The sequence below is a fragment of the Bos mutus genome, chromosome 29 (assembly GCF_027580195.1).
Source record: "Bos mutus isolate GX-2022 chromosome 29, NWIPB_WYAK_1.1, whole genome shotgun sequence".
In the NCBI taxonomy this organism is placed as follows: domain Eukaryota; kingdom Metazoa; phylum Chordata; class Mammalia; order Artiodactyla; family Bovidae; genus Bos; species Bos mutus.
The window spans coordinates 28,672,929-28,688,113 of record NC_091645.1 but is presented as its reverse complement, the minus strand read 5'-3'; the positions used below and the strand labels follow the sequence as shown (position 1 = coordinate 28,688,113).

Here is a 15,185-nt window from a genome sequence, read left to right as displayed (position 1 = left end):
ACATCCCCTTAGGGGGCTTAGCATTTCTTCAGAAGGAAATGGGGGCAGAGGAGAGTGAGAAAGAGGGATCCCTTCTCAGACCTTGTCTATTTTTACCGTTAACCCCAGAAATTTAGTCTTAAGAAGCAGCTTAGCTTTACTGCCCTAAAAAAAAAGTGTCTGGGGTGGGACTTCCCTGGTGTCCAGTGGTTAAGACTCCACGCTCCGGGGGCCCAGGTTCAATCCCTGGTCAGGGAACTAGATCCTGTGTGCCACAGCTAAGGTCTGGCACTTCCCACGTGGCTTTTCTGGTGGCTCAGAGAGTAAAGAACCTGCCTGCCAATGCAGGAGACACGGGTTCGATCCCTGGGTCAGGAAGAGCCCCTGGAGAAGGAAATGGCAACCTACTCCAGTATTTTTGCTTGGGAAATCCCATGGACAGAGAAGCCTGGGGGGCTACAGTCTATGGGGTCGCAAAGAGTCAGACACAACTTAGCAACTAAACAACAAGATCCAGCACAGCCAAAAACAAAAACACCCAGTGTCTGGGCTGCTTCGACCAGAAAGCCACCAGGGACTTTTGCCTGTCACGGCGTGTTCCAGAGATTTAAACGGGCCTTCCTTGACCCTCAGCCCCAGTCCTGAGAGCTCTGAGGGAACCCGAAAGCCCTCTTCTCGTAGAGACTGAGTCCGTGAGAAACAGGAGCGCGCCGTTTCTGTCAGCGCTCCGTTTCCTCTCAGGCGCCACTCTCCCGATTCCTGGCAGGACCATCCCTTGGCCGCCTGGCTGTTTGTTCTCCTCTGCGTCCCCCGCGGAGGCAGTGGAACAAGCACGCATTTGTGCTTCACCCAGATGTCAGACACACACGCTCGGAGCCAGTGAGTCATGCCGGCGGCTGACAGAGTGTGACTTTGGCCAGCCCCGGGCCCCTGGCAGCCAGCTCCCCCAGCCTGGTGGCAGGAACCCCTGTCCCGTCTTGTTGGCACCGATTCTCGACTCCAGCGACTGTGAGCCCTTTGGCCACGGCAGGCTCTGTGCTGTGCCTGCACAAGAGGTGAAAGGGAGACAAGGGCTCTGGGCACCTGGCCCTCTACCAGCCCTGGTGCAGCTTGTGTTTGAGGGGGAAGGAGCTGGAGATTGGGAAAGAGCCAGAAGATCACATCTCTACGGCCCTACCATCCTGAAGGCGCCGAATTTTATCTGCTCTCGCAAGCTAAGCAGGGTCGGGCCTGGTTAGTACTTAGATGGGAGAAGAGCACATTTCTTGCTACCGTTGCATGAAGGGCACACACACACCTGCCTATCTCATTTCCCATCTCCTAGCTTCCTCCCAGTAGGGAAACCTGGGTCCCAACTGAAGCTGGTCAGCTTCTCCCCGTGGGAACTGCAAGTGGACTAACCCTCCACCAGTGAGAGCATCATGTATGATTTATTGAGAGATTGTTCAGTGCGTGAACTCAGGCTGGAGGCGGGAAGCTAGGTCATATGGGTCCAGACACCATTCCCAGCACCGTGGTTCTCACTTGCCCTCGGACAGCCAGCGATCTTCTCCGCAGTCATGTGTCTTCCTGGTTTTTCCACTTCCGTCTGCCATGAGCTGGGCCAGGACTGGTTTCGTAACCAAGTCATTAGAGGCCCTGCAGCTGAGCCTTCCGCTGGTTGTAAGAAGATGCTTATCCAACGGGAAGGGGTAGTTAGGGTCTTAGCTACCTTGTCTTTAAGATTCAATGTGACGAGGGGATGTTCCCATCCCCCCACCATCTCCCCTAAGCCTGTCGGCACCTTCCGCTTGGGGCCTCATGGTGTGGCCGTCACTGTGATGGTGACATTTACCGGGGGCTCCGTGGATTCTTGTGCAGGATCTGAACCTGGGGTGGTGGGGGATGGTTCGGTGCCTACAGAGAATGGACACAAGCAAAGGAAAGAGAGATGCCTGGGGGTGTCCCAGGTTGCTCCCAGAGGACAAGGGAGACTGATTACCATGGGTGACTCATGACTATTCTCCCCAGTTTGGGGGTAAAATTGGGCTTACCTGGCGTTGCCTCGGGGCCACCCCTTGAGCCCTGATCTTGGTGACTTTGCTCCCTGAGGGTGAAGTAGGAGAGTAAAGTTATACTTTCCCAGCCTTCCTGTCCAGTTAGAAGAAAATCCTGACCTCCAGAGTGATTGGGCTTCCACACGCACCTGGGGACGAGCAAGCGCCCAAGGCCTGAAGGAAGAAAAGGAAGAGGTGCATTTCTTGAGCAACCAGCCTAGGTCCCGGAAGAATAACCCTCCTCTCCCCAGGCTCAGGAACCTGGAAGGGGGTGCCCTAGATGCCCCAAGGTTCAGGGTTGGAGCCCTGATGGACTTCTAGCTTTGGGAAGAGGGCACAACTAAGGAAGAGCCTAGATTCTGCCCAGGGGAGTCTATGTATTGTGTGCTAAATTGCTCAGTTGTGTCCAACTCTTTGCAACCCTGTGGACCATAGCCCACCAGGCTCCTGTGTCCATGAGATTCTCCAGGCGAGAATACTGGAGTGGGTTGCCATTTCCTCCTCCAGGGGATCTTCCCCACCCAGGGATCAAACCCGAGTTTCTAGCATCTCCTGCACTGGCAAGTGGGTTCTTTACCATCCGACCCACCAGGGAAGCCTATCTAATATGGGGCTGCCTCTTGGGGTCAACAGCCCAGTCCTTGAGCCTCCCACTCACAGGGGAAGGTGTCCGGGTGCCGGGCAGCATACTGGAACACCAGCAGGGAGGCCACTGTCGCCACCACCATTCCTGTGCCTGCCGCACCCAGCACTGCCGCATAGGCACTGAAGGGAGGGTCCGCTAGGAGAGGGTGTACAGGGTAGGTTTAGAGCCACTGCTGAGCTCGGCAACAGTGGCTCTGGGGCATAATGCAGGCCGTGCCCTGCTCCTCCGGTTGGCCCTCCACCTGGGGGTTGGGGGCTGTGATCAAGAGCAAGCCTTGACCTAGAGAATCGGGAGACCAGGTGTCTCCCCGGGAGAGGGTGCTCAGCCTGCCTGGGCTCCTGGGGTGTTGAGTCCCCAGCCAAGCCCCCTCTATCTGGCAGAGCAGGCAGTAGTCTGGTTATCTCGGCAGCCTGGGGCGGGAGGGAAGGAATACCCAGGGTGGAGAATGAACAGCAGGAAGCCAAGAGCCCACCTGTGCCCCGGGAGGTGAGACTGAGGCGCAGAGCTGGGCCCTCACCCTAATTTAACTACCAGCAACTACACCTCCCGTTCACTATTTCTTCTGATCTGAACTGGACTATGGTTCCCGCTGCTAGGCCCAGGCCTCCAGAGACTCTGAGAGGGACGGAAAGACAGCAGTGGGGTTACTTGAGATGGGGAGGGCGGAGGGGAGGGCGGAGGGGAGGACAGAGACTGGGGGTGGAGGGGCTCAGGAGGAAACAACAAAGGAACGCATGCCCTGCGGAGAAGAAAATGACTCGGGGTGGGTTCAGTGGAGAAAAGCAAGTCTCTCCACGACGCAAGCCCAGGCACCTGGTGTCTTCACCTCAGAGGGATGGCCAGCCGTACGATGATTCAGAGCCAGGACGCGGAAGGCGTAGAGGACCCCCGGGTCCAAGCCCCCCAGCCGCCGGCCCCTGCTCTCCGGCTCGATGTCACCAGCCACGGTCTCCCAAGCCCCTGCCCCGAGGCCTGGGACGCCGGCCCTTCGCTGCACCAGGAAGCCCGTCAGATTGCCGGGGCCTCGGACGGTCCACTGCAGCTGCACCTCGCTCCGGCGTCTCCCGTAGGTCAGGCGGCTGATGGTGACGTTGGGGGGAGCGGGGTATCCTGGGGTGAAGGCGGGGACACATACAGGCATGTGTGTGCATGCATGTGTGTGCTCCAGGGCTTATTAGGGTTTCGTTGAGATACAGCTGGTGGTGTGGGGATGCGGAGACGGGGGTTGTAGCCTCGACTACTTCTGTGTAGTTTTGGTCTGTGTTACCCTAGACTTACACACTGGCCTCAGTTTCCTCCTCTATAAATGGAGGTGTGTGTTAATCGCTCAGTTGTGTCCGACTCCGTGGCTCCATGGTCTGTCCATGGGATTCTCCAGGCAAGAATACTGGAGTGGGTTGCCATTCCCTTCTCCAGGGGAATCTTCCCAACCCAGGGATCAAACCCAGGTCTCCTGCTTTGCAGGCAGATTCTTTACCGTCTGAGCCACCAGGGAAGCCCCTTATAAATGGAGGAAAAGGAAGTTATTCTGACTACATGGAGTTCTGTTTGCCTGAACTCGAGGGCATCCGATTCACGTTCACGTGGGGTTTGTGTTTTTTGAGGGTCCATCTGTGCCTCAGAAAGATAAGGCATCCAAGGTTTGAAGCAGAGAATCCGTGTGCCTTTCCACCTAAAGAGCAGTGGCTGGAGGTTCCCCATTCCCTCTGCGCACACACGCACATGTGCACACGACCCCTCACTCACTCAGGACCTCCAGCAGGACGCTCCGACTGCTGTTGCCCAAGGCATTTTGGGCCACGCACTGGTAGGTGCCCCCGTGGCGGACTGGGTCGGCACCTTGGACATTCAGGCGCAGCTGGGTCCCCTCAGGGTGCAGAGTGAATCCCAAAGTGCCTGGCTCCACCTGCCGTCGCTGAGGTCCCAGCCAGAGGAGCTGGGCAGGTGGCATGCCCCCCAGGAGGGTACATCCCAGCCAGGCCTCTTCCCCCTCCAGCACTGACACCCGGGGCTCAGCCACTGCCAGTTGAGGGGCTTCTGTAGGGACAGAGAGGATAAGGTGAGAAGGTGCCCGCTGTGCTGGTGGGGATGCTCAGAGGGGAGGCGCTGGCCAGTGGTGGAGGGAGTGGGGAGGGGAGAAAGCAGACGGGAGGGCTGTAGAGTTGACAGTGAAGCCTGCCTTGGCCCCGTCTGCCCCCTCTTTCAGTCTCTCATTTTATGCCGAATTCCCAGTACCACCTGCTCCAAGTTTTACTGACAGTAGTTGTGTTTCATGATGCTTCTCTCCGTCCCGACCCCAGAGCAGCTCCTGCAGGTGGGCCCCCGCCCTACTTAACCTCTGCATTAACCCCCTCCTCCCAGCACCTGGCCCAGGGCCTCCTATCCCCACCCCCCAAAGGCCCACAGCTCCTCCACCCCAGGCACAGGGCCGGGCCCATAGCAGGTGCTGTTTTTATGGACTAACTCCTAAAGACCCAGGGTTTCAGACGCAGGGTTTCAGGTGTGCATGAATCTCCTGTGATGGAATTTCCAGTCCTGAGGCTGAGTAATAAGGGAAAGAAATATGTTGAGTGGTGGACCTCCCTGAAAACCATGCTAGTCACTCGGCCTCTGCAGACCAAGACGTGAAACATTTTGTGACAAGTGTTCTGGGTGACGGCTATGCCGTTCGCTTTTCTCAAATTTTTACTTCATGTTTAATTCTTTGTTCATGAGTTGGCGATAAGCAGGACTGGCGTGGCCTGATGAAGACAGAGAAAGAAATCAGACCAAAAACAGAGGGAGTAGGAGAAGCAGGGGAGGACTTCTGGTGCCTGATTCGTTAATGCAAATCAAGAAGACACTTAGGCACCTTGTGCAAATTGATGAAAACCAGGGCGACAGCATCCCTCCAAGTCTAGACCTTGCGTTCCAATAACAGCCCCCCTCCCCCACTCCCCGGCCACACGTGACAATTTAGCAGTTGAAATGTGGCCAGTCCACATTGAGACGTTCTGCCACTGGAAACACACACATTAGATTTTGAAGGCAGTATGAAAAGAAAGAAGAATGTAAATGTCACTGATAATTTTATTATTACACGTTGGAATTAGTATATCAGCGTGTTGGGTTGTGTTAGTCGCTCAGTCGTGCCAACTCTTTGGGACCCGATGGACTGTAGCCTGCCAGGCTCCCCTGTCCATGGGATTCTCCAGGCAAGAACACTGGAGTGGGTTTCCATTCCCTTCTCCAGGGGATCTTTCTGACCCAGGCATCAAACCCAGGTCTCCCACATTGCAGGCAGATTCTTTACCGTCTGAGCCACCAGGGAAGCCCAGTGTGTTGGGTATATCAAGCTAAATAAAATGTTTCACTGTTTCTTTTTACTTTTTTAAAACATGGTTACTAGAAAATGTTAAATTCTATCTATGGCTCACATTATATTTTTATTGGACAACACAGGCCTAGACCAAGCCCCCTGATTTTATGCATCAAAAAACTTGAGGCCCTGGGAGGGGAGGTGACACAGGGTCTTGACTTACTCTGCATTTCTCCTCAGCCGCCAACCCCCAGAGCCCCTCACCCTAATTCCAGGGAGCCACTCTTCCCATCCCGCCCCAGAACCAAGCCTCTAGCTCTGACTCACCGAGCCGTAGCCGGCAGAGGGGGTCAGGGGCCCTGAGTGGGTGAGTGCCCCGGCACGTGAACTCTCTGCCAGCCAGGTCTTCCTGGGCCTGCAGGAGGTAGACGGCCGGGGAGGAGCTGCTGCTGCCCAGAGGCTGCTCCTGCTCATCAAGCCAGCTCAGCACAGCAGGGGGCTCGCCTCCGGGCCACTCACAGCTCAGCATGATGAACTGGTCTCTGATTGTGGCCAAGGTCCAGCAAGTGGGGCTCCAGAGCGGTTCCCCTGGGTAGGGAATCATGGCTCAGCACGGCGCTACAGGAGGAGAAAGGGCTGGAAGGCCTACCCATCCCTTCACTCTTCATTAATTGCTTCACTCACTCATGCCTCTGAGTACACAGTCACTCACTCACTCATTCATTCATTCATTCATTCATTTGACGTTTATTGAGGGCTGACCATGTGCCTGGGAAACAGTGGGAACAGAGTGCGATATAATCTGATGTGTGCTAGAGCATAGGTAGAAAGACAGAGTCTCTGGGTCTTCAGGGAAGAGGACTGAAGACAGGACGACATATGAACTTGGCCTTGGTAGATGGGAAGGAGTTCCCAACGTAGAAAGAAAACTAAAGGCAAGTCTCAAGGCCAACATGCGATAATTGTTCACTGTTCAGTCACTAAGTCGTGCCCAACTCTTTAAGATCCTGTGGATAATGCAAGCGTGCGAGAATAGACCAGTAAAAATAAGGTCCTCCCTGGGGGCTGGGAGATGGTAACGAGGGTGTCACGGGGCTCTAAGCCAGACTTAAGCCACCGTGTGGGTGGAGACCGGGGCTGGAGAGGAGAGAAAAGCTGGAGGTGGGGACTGAGCCGTGCTGCCACCTCCCCATTAAGCAGCAGGTCTGGGAGACTGTGGTCTGCAGCCCCTTCTCCGACCGCATGGCCCCAGTGGTCTGGGCCCCGGCCCCCTGCCCACTCCTCTGCCTGCACTGGCATGCCCTGCCATCTACCATCTCCACTCACACAGTGTGATCCTGCAGAGCATGGGCAGAGCCAGAGCTGGGTGCCTGCCGGTGCAGGTGAAGGCGCTGCCGTTGGCAAGATGCGTGGCTGCATAACTCCAGGTGACGTTGCTGAGCGCAGTGGGGCCAGCTCCCTGGGGTCCGGCCCACTGCAGCTGGGCAGCTGGAAGCCCCCCAGGCCAGGTGCAGAGCAAAGCCAGTGCCCCAGGGGCAGGGAGAACAGCACAGGAGGGCTGTGCCTTGGGGGGATCTGGGTGGAGAAGCGTGTGAGGGCAGGGCTGGAGCAGTGCACCGCAACCCCCCCTCCACCCTCCCCCGACCTGGGAGCCTGGAGGCCTGAGGTGTCAAGGGTGGAGGAAGTAGGGAGAAGTTGGTGAGCCGGGAAAGAGTGATCTGTGTGAGGGGCTGATAGGGAAAGGCATAGTTCTCAGGCCAAGGGCAGAGGCTGGGAGAGGGGTGGGTATTCAGAGTCCATGAGGAATCCCAGAGCCCCCTAGGCCCCCACCTGGGAAGTCTCCCTTTCTCTGCTTTGCGCCCTTCTCTTTACCCTCTCTGTGCCTCAGTTCAGTCCCCAGGGTGAAAGAACAATTCCCTGGGGAGGGGTCTACATATGGTCATCCCGTCTTCCCGCCCCTTCCCACTTTGGAGGGCTTTTATAGACCCGCTCTGACCACCTAGCAACTCCATCTGGTTTCCCAAGTGTTCCCTCCCAATCCACATCCACACCAGGGCCCCTGGACTCTGCTAGAGCACAGGTCCGGGGGACTCCTGTTGCAAGGGGCCCCTCCCCACACACTCACAGTAGATGGTGAGCTGGACGCTGGTCTGCGTGTGGGTGTCCAGGCGGCTGTTGCGGGCCAGGCAGGTGTACAGACCTGTGTGGGCACGGCTGGCACTGGCGATGACGTAGGTGGGCCCGGCATGCACCTGAGTGTGGTCATGGAGCCACACGTAGAGGCTGGGGGGGTTGGATGCAGCCAGGCAGCTCAGGGTCACCTCTTCCCTCTCACTGGCCCCAAATCCCTCCTCAGTGAAGCCCAGTGGCTCCACGGTGATCACAGGATTGTCTGGACCATCTGGAGGGCAAGGAAGGCTTGTCATACCTCCCAGTCACTTACCATACCTTCAGTCACTCGTATAGTCGTTGCTGAGTTCACTCCCTACCCAGTGGGTATCTATGATGTACCAGCTGTGTCGACTACTGTGCTAGGCCCCCAGGAACTCAAGCAGCAGGGGCCTTCACAGTCCAGTGTAGGTGACCAGGGTTGGTGGAGGTGAGCACCTTGGGCTGGGGGAGCCCCTGAGGGACTGGTGGTTGAACTGGGGTCGGGGGATGGGCAAGACCCAGCTGGGCAGAAAAGAGGCAGGATGCCCAGTCCTTCCCATCTGCCTGGGATTGAGGGGTTTCTTGGAACTGGGGCAGTTGATCCTTTTAGACTGGAAAGGGATAAAAACTGGGTGAGAAGATGCCCTGAGCATAACCCTAGCAGCCAGCTCTCCTCACTGCCCCTGTCTCCTGGGTCCTCTCTCTCCCTGATTCCCAGAAATGACTGAATTCTCTGCTGGTTTCATTCTGCTCCTAATTCCTTCCCAAGAACTTCTCACCTGTCTCCCCCATGCTCCTCTGCTGACAATTTCCACAGGCCACATCATTAGTGGACATCCTTAGGCAGAGTCCTAGCTCCTTAAATGTGCTAGACCAGCGCTATCCATGTGTTAAATTTTCCAAATCTTAGAAAGGAAAAATAACCAAACCCAACCAAGTGAAAAAAAACACCAATTTTAATAATATTTTGTTGAACCACATACATGCAGAATATTATAGTTTCAATGCACAATCAACATAAAAAATATTGGGACTTCCCTGGCCATCCAGTGGTTAAGACTCTGTGCGTGCACTGCAGGGGGCATGGGTTTGATCCCCAGTTGGGGAACTAAGATCCTGCATGTCATGTGGCATGGACAAAATTTTTAAAAACTAAATCAATAAATAATGTACACTTATTCAAAAGTCATTTTTAAAAAGTATTGATGAATATATATATATGTATGTATGTATATATAAGTATATATATAGATATGTGTGTATGTTAGTCACTCAGTCATGTCTGACTCTTTGCAATCCTATGGATTGTAGCCTGCAAGGCTCCTCTCTCCATGGGATTTCTCAGGCAAGAGTACTGGAGTGGGTTGCCATTCCCTTCTCCAGGGGATCTTCCTGACCCAGGGATCAAACCCAGGTCTCCTGCATTGCAGGCAGATTTTTTACTGTCTGAGCCACTGGGGAAGCCCATATATATGCACAGATATACATACTTATTTTTAGATTAAATCTTCAAAGTCTAGTGTGCACTTTACACTCAGAGCACATCTCAGGTTCAGCCACATCCCAAGAAATCACAGTCACACAGTGGCTACCCTATTGGACAGTATAGCACTAGACTATCCTAGTCTTCATCTTTCACACAAACCCCTGATTTCATTTTTAAATTCAAAAAAATCTTTTGAAAAAAATTTTTAGAAGTTAAGTTGCTACATGTGTTCTCTTTACTGAAATAACTATTTTTGTCCTCGATCCACTTTTGTACAGATTGCTGCTTCTTTCCTCACTTGTTTTGGAGATCTTTCTAATCCTTTGTTTGCTGTGTGTGCTTCCAAGACAAGTTTCTGACTTCTAATTGCAACCTCTCAGCCTCAGACTTAGGATCAAATTGCCACCCTCTCTTTTCACTGAAACTCCCTCCCTGTTTCTTCAGGGTCCAATTGGTCAAAAGCAGAATTTCTGAGCCCCCCCTGAAGTTAGGGTAAACTGACCTTGAATGTATGCACATTTTCCTGGGAACAGGGTCCTCGACCTTGACAAGGTGAACATGCCCTGTACTAGAGCCGTCTTTGACCCCAGTGGGTACAAAGCCCTGACTCCCGCCTGCTGGAGCCTCTTGGAGGGCTAGGGTACTCCTGGGGGGTCCCGAGATGTGTCAGGAGGCCAAGCCCAGGTGGGTAGGTGGGTGCCAGCCCTGACCCCTTCCCCTCGGCCACTGTGACTCACAGATGACGTCCAGGAAGGCTCCATCACTGCTCAGCTGGCTGACGGCGTTGTGGGCAGTGCATGTGTACCAGCCCAGGTGGGTCCGGTTGACGGGGTCCAGCTGGATCAGACGCTTTGTGACCCCCATGAGAGCCTCTGCAGGGCCTCGGGGTGCCTGATGCTGCCAGACAAAGGTCACGGGCTCCGTGCCCTCCCGCACTATACACGTGGCCACCAAGGAGGCCCCCTCCACTGGGGACGGGTCACTCAGCCACACCTGAGGCTTCGATACAGGCACTGGCCAGAGGAAGGAGAGGCCCTGTGTTTGTTATCGCAGACCCAGGCCATGCCCAGCGGCCCAGCACTTGCTGGCAGGCCCCCGAGCGTCCCTTCGCATGATCCCAGGTGTCCCTGCTCCCAGGAGGAGGGCCCCATAGAACCCGAGCCCAGCAGAACATAACGGGCGGCACATGCAAATAGACTCCAAGCAGCACGCACAGCAGCTCAAGCCCGCCGGGGTGCCCGGCCAGGCCCCTCACCCAGCACGGCCAGAGCGAGGGAAGAGTAGGTGGCGTGGAGCTGGCCGCTGGCCGCATGCAGGGCCTGGCACAGGAAGTGGCCGCGGGCCCCCTCCTGCAGCTCCCACAGCACCAGGCTGCTGTTTCGCAGACTCACGGCCCCCAGAGCTGAGGCGCTGGCCTCCACCTTGAACTCCCCTCCACTGGCGACGGCCACAGGCTGGGGAATCAGCGAGCCCAGGGGAGTGAAGCTCCAGAAGACCACCAGGGGGGCAGACTGGGTGCCACAGTCCAGCTCCACTGAGCCGCCTCGCACTCCTTGGATGGAGGAGGTCTCCCTGGGGGCTCCTTTGGTCGGATGGAGCTGCCCTGGAGACAGAGAGGCAACGCAGACTGTCCGGGCTGGTCTGAGGTCTCCTGCTCCAGTTCCTCGCCCAGAATCTCTGTTATCTGCAGGTCTGCAGGGCGGGCCGGCTGGGCAGGGTTTGATAAGGCAGCATAAGCCTTATCAAAGTCCAGAAGGGACTTGGAAGACAAGAGATGGTTTCTGAGGGGCCCACAGAGCTTCCTGTCTGGCTGTGCTATACAAGTGGGTGGGTTAGGGGATTTCTTGAAATCGGGGAATGTGGGAGCAGAGGTTCCCATTAGGCCTTTCAGAAAGCTTGATAAAATGTAGATTCCTGGGCCTTATCTCGGAAGACTGAGTCAGAATCCCCGAATGGGGAGAGGGGTGTCAGGGCCCAGGAATCTGTATATTAACAACCATCCAGAAGTCAATCTGATGACCAGCCAGACAACGACCCCCGAGGCTCAGGAGGTATATGTGACCACTGGTAACTCAGGCTCTGGAGATATCTGCGTAAAGACTCCAGGGGATTCCAGACCCACTGCAGCAAAGGGAAGATGATCCCAGCCTGCCGTCAGCCCACCCAGCACCCATTCATTCATCAGCTGTTAATCTGGAGCGCCTGCACGGGGCCAGGCATGGGCTACCGTGACAAATGAGCCCTCCATCTCTGCCCTCATGGAGCTTCCGGTCCACCAGGCAGTAGACAGCAGTGATGGGGCAGATCCAGCAGGCACCCTCACGCCTGCCTGGGCCCCTGTCCTTCTGTCGCTTGTGGTCAGCATGCTGCAGGGAGCCTCAGCAAACTAGGAAAGATAAGTGCCTCGGAGGACGACCGAGCCCCAGGGCTCCCGCACACAAGCTTCTGCTGACTGAGTGCCCCCCGTACCGTGCCTGCCCTGAACTCTTCCCCTGCTGATCACCTACTGATCCTCACCATAACAACCACGGCATACCCTCCCCAGACTCGGAAACATGAAATCACTTCGTCTAAAACCACACGGTACATGGCGGAGCTAGGGTTGGAGCCCTGCCTAATCCCTGACCTCAGATTCTCCCCATTGCTGTCAGCTTCCCCAGAGAGAGAAGAGGAGGAGACGGGCATGGAGTTGGAGGGACGGGATCAGAGTCAAGATTCTGATGTTCAGCTGGTCAAGAAGAAAGGCATTTAATCCAGAAACCGGTGCTTTCCAACCCCGTGGACCTTACTTTGGACGCTATGAGCATCTCCCACCTGGACTATTGCAAACACCTCCCCACTGCCTCCAGCTCCCTGAAATCTGTCAGCTTTGGAAGGAACGTCCTGAAACCCAGGTCTGACCGTGTCACGCTAAGCTAACACCCCGACAGTGGCCCTCGGCACAAGCTGTTACGGCTTTTCAAAGTTCAGAAGAGCAGAGCACTCTCGGTGCTCGGGCCTGCCTCCCCGCCCTGGCACGAGAGGTCACTCAGCGCACACTGGCTGATGTCTGGCAGGTGGATGAAGTTAATGGACTTCACTGAACGGCTACACAAGGGCAAAAAGAGGATCAGGAGGACGAAAGGGAAAGAAATAATGGGATGTGAGTAGGGGTGGGCTCCTGTGGAGGGCGGACTGAGCATCACTCACCCGAGGCCCCTGGATGCAGAAGACAGAGAGGTGCCAGCAGCAGGAGGCCGAGTGGGCTGAGCAGGGCCCCCTGACCCACCATGGCCCCATCTCCCTGCGTGGCCGCCCTGCCGAGGTTCCTGCCCGCCTCTCAGGCTCCCTCTCTCCAGAGCAAAGCCCAGCCCTGGAAGGTTGGGGGGCAGTCTGGCTCAGGTTGCCAACCGGGGCACCTCCTGACACACCCACCCCGGATCTCCCGTTACCCTCACCATCCTGATTACAGGTGAATTATTTACCAGATGATTCACTCCATCCATAATGCAGAGTTGGGGAGGGCGAGACCGGGCCGGGGAGGACCCGCAGTCCCTGAAACTTGATTTCAGTAATATGAAATCAGAGAGTGTGAGCATGGATGTGGCAAAGGCCCCAACTTCGCCAGGTCCAACCACCCGTCCAGTGCGGGACCCCTGCGTGCAGCCCTCCAGACCACGGGGATCGGGAGGCTCACGTTGTCTGTGCCTCTCGTGTTTTCCTCACGTTTCAGGGAGAGACGCTGGTGGAGTGTTGGCAGGAGCCCTGGAGTCAAACACACTCCAGAGTTCAGGTTTGACTGATCAACCGAAAAATTTTAGGATATTTCTGAGCCTTTCTGAGTGTTAGTTTCTTCACAGATAAACGGGGATAATAATACCTCCTTTCTTGTAAAGATTATTGTGACTATAAACGAAAAACTTACACTAGCGTCTGGGGGGCTTCTTGGGTGCTTGTAATGTCCTATTTCTTGTCTCAGGTAGGAGTTACAGTACATCAAGCTGTATATTAGTTTTGTATATATGCTTGATACAATTTATACACACACACGTGTGAATGGTGCACATAGTCGGTGTACTAACATTCAAGCTCCTGGCCAGATCTGGCCTGCAAAGTCAGGGCCCTGGAGATGGAATGGACACCAGCTTGCTGGGCTGGCCTCTCTGAATCCCAGCTCTCTCTCCCCTCTCTTGTTCTCAGCACGTCCTGCTGCTATAGCTGTCTCTTATGACAACCTGACATAAGGTCAGAGTTTTCCATTATCTGATGGCAGGGTTTGGGGGAGGGTGAGATTCCTGGACCCCAGTGAGATGAGCTTGGGTGTCAGGTGTTAGGTTCCCTGGGGCTCAGCCAGGACAGGGGCTGTCAGAGCTGATGCCAGGCAGGGCATCACTGGGCCCAGGGATGTTGGCTGTGGTACTCTCGGCTTCTCAGTGGCCGTAGGACAGTGGAAAGACCCCTGTCCTTCACTCAACCCATAGCCAATGTTCTTCCCTGTCTTCCACAGGGTCTTTAGGCCCCATTCGTTCCTAACTCAGCTTTGAGTAGAATGGCAGATGGTTCCTGGGGATTGGGGTCCCGTGTAGTGGGGATAGGTGGGGCAGATAGGCTGCTGTCCTCTGTTTGCTGTCCCCTGTTGGCTCTATGGCCCTTCTCTTCTGATGCCTTCATCCTAACTGGGGGAGCATTAGAATGTCCATTAGCCATTCTTTGGGGAGCAGAGAATAGGGATCTGGGCTTGCCATCCACCCCAGGGTGGCTGGCACCCCCTGTATCCAGAGAAAACATGAGGATCCAGACAGGGTAAATCAGAACCCCTTAAAGTAGGCGTCCCCAACCTCTGGGATCTAATGCCTGAGGATCTGAGGGGGAGCTGATGTAAAACTAACAGAAATGAAGTGCCCAGTATACAAAACGCACTTGAATCTTTCCCAAACCACCCCCTCAACACACACACACACACACACACACACACACACACACACACACATCCAGCATCTGGTAAACCCCCGTCCCACAGTGCATGTCCAGTCAATGTCTCTTTCTTGCCCTCTTTGTGTCTGGGTTGAACCGGAATCTGCTTTCCTGACACATCTGTCCTTGGGGTTGAGTTCTTCCAATGAAACATTGTGAAACTATTCGAATTCCTCTTTCAAATGCTGCTGCTGCTGCTAAGTTGCTTCAGTCGTGTCCGACTCTGTGCGACCCCAAGGACGGCAGCCCACCAGGCTCCTCCATCCCTGAGATTCTCCAGGCAAGAATACTGGAGTGGGTTGCCATTTCCTTCTCCACTTTCAAATGAAAGGCATTCAATATTTGCAACAGCATATCCGGCCCTCCTCTTCTCCACCTGAGTGGTAATCAGAGTCCCTGTCCATTGACAGGTCTGTGCTGGGTGTGCCGGGTGTTCTCAGCCCGCCAGGAAACAGCATTGCTGCCTGCATTTCACCAGTGAGCTCGAATTCTCTCCATTTCCCCCGTCTCCAATGCCTTCATTTCCCACCTGGCTCCCTACCTCTGGGCCTTCTTCAGTTTGTCCCCACCCACCCCGGGCTCCGTCCCCTCTGGGCTGGCTAGGGGTCCACGGAACTGCTAAGTTTCTTCTCCCTA

General features: G+C 55.4%; 1 protein-coding gene across 1 annotated transcript; it reads right to left on the bottom strand.

The window, feature by feature from the left end:
• Positions 1-883: 883 nt before the first annotated feature.
• On the bottom strand, positions 884-12,867 carry VSIG10L2 (V-set and immunoglobulin domain containing 10 like 2). The gene is made up of 12 exons (XM_070365039.1): positions 12,786-12,867; positions 10,852-11,199; positions 10,334-10,609; positions 8,085-8,360; positions 7,286-7,534; positions 6,287-6,547; positions 4,408-4,698; positions 3,475-3,771; positions 2,674-2,796; positions 2,165-2,189; positions 2,013-2,065; positions 884-1,875 (listed from the first exon to the last, which is right to left on the bottom strand). The coding sequence occupies exons 1-12, from the start codon at positions 12,865-12,867 to the stop codon at positions 1,778-1,780; spliced, it is 2,379 nt and encodes a 792-aa protein (XP_070221140.1). The 3' UTR covers positions 884-1,777.
• Between the last annotated feature and the right edge of the window lie 2,318 nt (positions 12,868-15,185).